Consider the following 6,918-nt stretch of genomic DNA (forward strand, 5'->3'; position numbering starts at 1 on the left):
AACAGACCAAAAGGAAAAACCTCTAAAAAAAAAAAAAAAAAAAAAAGAAAAAAATATTTATTTATTTTATTTATCATTCATTTTGATGAGCGAGAGACAGAGAGGGAGAGTGAGAAAGTAAGCAACCAGGTCTGGGACTCAAACCGCATTTGGCCATGGGAGAGTCCCACACTTTAACCACCATGCCACCTACCGGCCCCAGCTCCTGACATTTTGACCAGCTGACAAAAAGGATCTACCATGTTAGCCTTCAGCTCTACACCCAGGAAGAAAGATGCCACCTTTAAAAAATCTGACAAAGATTTATGAAGCTTATTTTTATGCAAAATAATTTGAATCACATTCACTTATTTGTTTACTTAGCTATTTCAAGTCTCACTCTGAGAGCACTGTGTACCATTCTTCAAAGTCAGCCTGCTGGACAAAAGAATGTGCTAGAGCTAGTAAGGGAAAATAGCCAAAGGCAGTTTGCTCAGCAGGGAGAGGCTAGACATCCAGTACCTGCTTCACTTGTAGCCCATGACTCCAGATCCGCTCCAGGAGGTCACAAAGACTGGCAATCAAGGTGTTCTCCTCCACCCCTGTGATGTTCACCTCCCCATGCCCTAGCTCCACAGCCTCCCGGCCCATCTTCTCCACCAGCATCCTCTTGGTCTACAAAGAATCAGACAAGATGGTTAGACAACCACTGTGAATGGCATCACATGCAACTAGAGAGGGTTTGGCAGCTGGCGCAGCATACCCACTGGGCTAGGAGGGAAAACATGCATAAGCCCCACAGGCATAGAATATATTTGTACTCATACAGGTCACGTTTTGAGGGAGTACATGCTTTAAAAGTCTTATGGTTAAGGAGGAAATAAGAACACAGCAATCACTAGATGATCCTTAGCGTCACTGTGAATTCAGTCTTTGCATTTATGAAATTTGATCAGTTGAATAAAATCCTTCAGCAATGCTCACCTCTGATATTCTGTTTCTCACTGTCTGAATAATCTTACTAACAATTGCAAGCATATATTCAACCTAGAAATATATCTGATATAACTATCAAAGGGATAAAAACTTGAGGCTTACTTTAAGGTAAAAAATTTAAATGCTTATTATAAAACAATAAGCAAGAAAGTAATATACTGTGTAATGATAATCACAGTTTTTATTAAATACTATGTGCTAAGCTTTTACTAAGTCTCCTAACAATTCTATGAGGTAAGCATTATCATTCCCAATTTACTGATGAGGAAATTGAAGCCAGAGAACTTAAGTAACTTGCTAAAATCACACAGCAAGAAGAAATAATAACTGGGATCAGCAAATGGCATAATGGTTACATCACTGGACTCCCACATAGCCGACCATAGTTCAAGTCCCAGATCCAGAGGCTTAAAACTCATGCCAGGTGCATATGTGTGTGTGCTCAAAATCCCAAGAGGAAAAGGAGGCAAAGGCACTGTGGTGTGGTCATCCAGAAGGTGATTTCTTGCTCTCTGTCTCTGTGTCTCCAGTGAGCACATGCGCCCTATAGCAAAAATCTCTTTTCAAAAAAGAAAGAAAGAGTAGTAATAGTGGGATACCATGGAAAATGCCTGTAACCCTAGTTACTCAGGAGGCTATGGCAGGAAGATTGAGAGAGTTCAAAACCAGCCTGGGCAACATGGCAAGACCCCATCTCTTTTTTTAAATTATTTTTAAAATTTACTTTATTTATTTTTTAATTTGACCAGAGAAGGACAGAGTGAGCAAGGGAAGGAGGGAGAGGGAGGGAGAAAGGGAGGGAGAGAGAGAGAGGCAGAGAGAGAGAGAAAGAGAGATTATGCCACAGGGTGGGAGAGAAAGTGAGAGAGCAAGCTGCCAGGTCCTGGATGCGAACCACAGTCAACCATGTGTGAGTCAAGCACCCTTAACCACCATGCCACCTGACAGCACCCCCATTTCATTCTTTTAAAAAAGTAGAAATAGGGACCAGCAAATGGCATAATGGTTACACTGCTGGACTCCACATAGTAGACTGCAGTTCGAATTCCAGATCTGGTGGCTTAAAACTCACACTGGGGGGGGCAGCAGGTAGCACGGTGGTTAAAGGCACTGGATTCCCACATGGCCAACTGCAGCTCGAGTCCTGGACCTAGAGACTTGCTTTCTCGCTTTCCCTCTCTCTCTCTATCTCTCTCTGGTCAAATTAATAATAATAATAATAACAGTAACAACAACAAATGGAATTAAAAAAATAAATAATTCTTAATAACAAAACCAAATAAAACCATCATGTTGGGCATGTGTGTGTGTGTGTGTGTGTGTGTGTGCCCAAAATACCAAGAGAAGACTGGAGGAAAAGCGATTGTGGTGTGGCCCTCCTCCCTGGGAGTGAGTTCTCACTTTTTGTCTCTCTGTCTCTGTCTCTCCAGCGAGCACACTCACCCTATAGCAAAAATCTCTCTTAAAAATAAAAAGCAAGCAGAAATAGTAGATCTGGCTCAAAGTAGATGTGAACCCAAATCTACCTGAATCTTAAATCCAAGTTCTTTTTTTTAAATAAAATATTAAGATTCAATTGTTCTTTTATTTCTTTATTTTTAAATTTTGCTACAGGGCATGTGTATGCTCACCAGACAGATACAGAGATATAGAGACAGAGAGAAAGTGAGAAATTACCCCTAGAGGGGATGGCCACATCATAATCCCTTCTTCATTCTTCTCAGGATTTTGGGCACACATGCACATATGCCCAGGGTTTTTTCAAGTCACTGGTTCCACACCACAGTCCCTTCTCCATTCTCCTCAGGATTTTGGACACACACACACACATGCCCAGGGTGTTTTCAAGCCACTGGGTCCAGGACTCAAACTTCATAGTCAGTCATGTGAGATCTAGATGCCTCCACACCATCTGCTGGCCCTTAAATCCAAGTTCTTAAGTAAGAGTTAATTATGTTATAAATTTGTGACATAAAAAATCTAAAAAGCAAGAGAAAAAAAATTATCCCAAATCCTACTTTTTAGAAGCAACAACTCTTAACATTTTGGCATATTTCTTTCCAGTGTTACTGTTTTTAACTTTTTTTACTGTAAAACATGTATGTACACACACTATTATATTATTACACCCAGAACCCAAGTTAAGAAATAAAATTTGGGGGACCAGCAGTTAGCATAATGGCTATGTCGCTGGACTCCCACGTAGTCGACCGCGGTTCAAGTCCCGGACACGGTGGCTTAAACTCACGCCGGATATGTGTGCGTGTGTGCCCAAGATCCCAAGAGGAGAATGGAGGAGAAGGGATTGTGGCATGGCCATCCCTCCTTGGGGGTGATTTCTCGCTTTCTGTCTCTCTGTCTCTCTCTATCTGTCTGGCGAGCACACACGCCCTATAGCAATAAACCTCTCCAAAGGAAAAAAAAAAAAAAGAAAAAAAAAGTTTTGCTACAGAGTATGTGTCCTTGTTTGAGAGAGACAGAGAGCAAGAGAAAGTAAGCAAGCAACCCTCAAGGAGATGGTCATGCCACACAGTCCCTTCTCCTTCATTCTCCTCTTGGAATTTTGGGAATGCATGTGGATGCACCTGGTGTTTCCAAGCTGCTGGATAAAAAAAACAAAAAAAAAAAAGAAAATTCTGGGAGCCAGCAGTGGCATAGTGGTTAAGGAACTAGACTCCCAAGTGGTTCAAGTCCCAGACCCAGTAGCTTGAAACTCATGCTGGGTACAAGAACATGTGTGCCCAAAATCCCAAGAAGAGAAGGAGAAGGGACCATGGCATGACCCTCTTCCCTGGAAAGGTGATTTCTCACTTTCTATCTCCACACATGGTCTTTAGTAAAAATCTTTCAAAAAGAAATCGGGACCAGCAGATGGCTGGTTAATGGTTACACTCCTAGACTCCCACATAGTCGACTGTGGTTCAAGTCCTGGACCCAGTACCTTAAGACTCATGCTGGGCACGTGTGTGTGTGTGTGTGTGTGTGTGTGTGTGTGTCCAAAATACTGAGAGAGAAGGTATTGTCGTATGTCCATCCCCCCGGAGGGTGATTTCTCACTTTCTATCTCTGTCTCTCCAGTGAGTGTCCATGCCATATAGCAAAAGTCTTTCTTAAAAAAAAAAAAAATGTGGGGCTGACAGGTGGCATGCTGGTTAAAGGTGCTGGATTCCCACGTGGCTAACTGCGGTTCAAGTCCCAGACCTGGCAGCTTACTTTCTCGCTCGCGCTCTCGCGCTCTCTCTCTCTCTCTCTCCAGTCAAATTTTAAAATAACAACAAAAGAAATTAAATAAATCTTTTTTTAAAAAAAAAAAAGTAAAAGAAATAAAATTCTGCCAATCAATACCTTTGAAGCACCCTATGGTGCCCTCTTCCAATCACCTCTCCATTCTAGCAATGATCACTTCACAATGAAACCTCAGAAAAGAAAATTATTGTCCACCTACATTTGCATTCCTAAACAATACAGTGCAGTTTTGTCTATACGTTTGCTTTTGTGATTTGCTTTTCACTCAACTTTATTTTTGTAAAATTCATCTATGCTGATGAGTATAAATATTGTTGGTTTCATTGTATAGTACATTACTGTATGACTATACCACAATTTTATTTTCTTACTGACTGCCCTTTGGATTATTTCCAGGGACTATTACAAAAAATGCTATTGTAAATGTCTTATATATATCTCCTGGAACATGCTGTAAAAGTTTCTCAATGGAATAAGAAGATACTACTATATAATGCTATACTATTTCCAAAGTAATCATATCAATTTATACTTCCAAAAGTATAAAAGTCCCTGTAGTCCCACATTCTAGCCAGTATTCTGTGGTGCTAAACTGATTACTGTATTTCAATTATTTTTTTTTTTTAGAGAGAGATTTTTGCTATAGGATGCATGCGCTTGCCAGAGAAACAGAAAGCAAGAAATCACATACTAGGGGGATGGCCACACTGCAATCCTTTCTCCATCCTCCTCTCAGGATCTTAGGCACGCACACACACGTGCCTGGCGTGAATTTTAAGCTGCCGAGTCTGGGACTACATGGGAATCGAGCAACTTAAACATTACACCATCTGCTGGTCCCTGTATTTATTCATTCTAAAATGCACATATTAACACATCTGCAGTTGGTATGAATTTTACAGTCACTATCAGCCAGGCAATGGACAAAGGAAGTTGTCATTACCTGGGCATGCATCTTAAAACTTAAGAATGAGTGTCAAAGCCTTGGGAGGGAAAAATCCTAGAGACAAGAGAGGAGCATTCTGTCAGGGACCAGCAGTTAGCATAATGGCTATGTCGCTGGACTCCCACGTAGTCGACCGCGGTTCACATCCCAGACCCGGTGGCTTAAAACTCACGCCGGGCGCATGTGCATGCGTGCCCAAGATCCTGAGAAGAGAATGGAGGAGAAGGGATTGCAGCATGGCCATCCCCCCTGGGGGGTGATTTCTCGCTTTCTGTCTCTCTGTCTCTCTCTGCCTGGCGAGCGCACACGCCCAATAGCAAAAACCTCTCCAAAAAACAAGAGAGGAGCATTCTATCGAGAAATATAGTATCACCAATGTTCTTACATACAACACTGTATGGAAAATTGTGGATATCAATGACTCAGAGAGAACTGACAGATGTTTTTGTTTCTTTAAAAAATATGGTCTCATGCCAAGTCACGATCCTCTGGTCTTTGTCTCCTACTATGAACTACCCGTGTGTACCCCTACACCTGGCTCTCTTATTAGAGTCTCACCATGTTGTCCAAGCCAGTCTTAAGTTCATAAACCTGCTTCCTCGGCCTCACTAAGTCACTGAGTTTACAGGCACATAGCATCCCACGTAGTCGACCGCGGTTCACATCCCAGACCCGGTGGCTTAAAACTCACGCCGGGCGCATGTGCATGCGTGCCCAAGATCCTGAGAAGAGAATGGAGGAGAAGGGATTGCAGCATGGCCATCCCCCCTGGGGGGTGATTTCTCGCTTTCTGTCTCTCTGTCTCTCTCTGCCTGGCGAGCGCACACGCCCAATAGCAAAAACCTCTCCAAAAAACAAGAGAGGAGCATTCTATCGAGAAATATAGTATCACCAATGTTCTTACATACAACACTGTATGGAAAATTGTGGATATCAATGACTCAGAGAGAACTGACAGATGTTTTTGTTTCTTTAAAAAATATGGTCTCATGCCAAGTCACGATCCTCTGGTCTTTGTCTCCTACTATGAACTACCCGTGTGTACCCCTACACCTGGCTCTCTTATTAGAGTCTCACCATGTTGTCCAAGCCAGTCTTAAGTTCATAAACCTGCTTCCTCGGCCTCACTAAGTCACTGAGTTTACAGGCACATAGCACTACACCAGCCTTCCACCTGGGCCTCCTATGTGGCCCCAACCTTTAGAACACAGTCCTGGTAGTACACACCACCACAGCTGGGCCTAAAAGAAATTTTCTTTTAAACCAGGAATAATAAATTGATATTAATCTAACTTTGAACAGTAATACTTTATTCTGCAAGAGAAGGAATATTTTATTCCCTCCTATAAATGAGCATTACTTAAAAAATGAAAATGCAGGAAAACGTCTTTATTCCTTTGATATAAATAAAAATAGTAGAGACCTCATTAGCTAAATTTAATACCTTAAAATGAGTATTATCCCATTATATTTTAAAATAATTATCCATTTTATTTTATTTATTATTTTTTTAATTTGCTACAGAGCATATGTGCTCATGAGAGAGAAAGAGACAGAGAAAATGAGAAAGCAAGTTACCAGGTCCAGGACTCAAACCGCAGTTGGCCAGGTAGGAGTCTAGCACCTTAACCATCACACCATCTGCTATACCCAGTATTATCCCATTATTTTAACAAATTTTTTAAATCGAGGGTGAAAGCCAAGCCACAGGAAACTGCACACACGCAGAGGGGTCCACAGCTTACCTTGTT

The 6,918-nt window shown here is 41.7% G+C and overlaps 1 protein-coding gene across 1 annotated transcript in view; it reads right to left on the bottom strand.

The window, feature by feature from the left end:
* Window positions 1–6,918, bottom strand: part of DENND5A (DENN domain containing 5A) — a gene marked incomplete in the record, with an annotated part of 83,766 nt that overhangs the window by 21,158 nt on the left and 55,690 nt on the right. The window contains 1 exon segment of the mRNA XM_014581889.2: window positions 502–654. Coding sequence (XP_014437375.1) covers window positions 502–654 — 153 coding nt within the window.

This window comes from Tupaia chinensis, unplaced genomic scaffold, assembly GCF_000334495.1.
Source record: "Tupaia chinensis unplaced genomic scaffold, TupChi_1.0 Scaffold141165_1, whole genome shotgun sequence".
Lineage (NCBI taxonomy): Eukaryota > Metazoa > Chordata > Mammalia > Scandentia > Tupaiidae > Tupaia > Tupaia belangeri.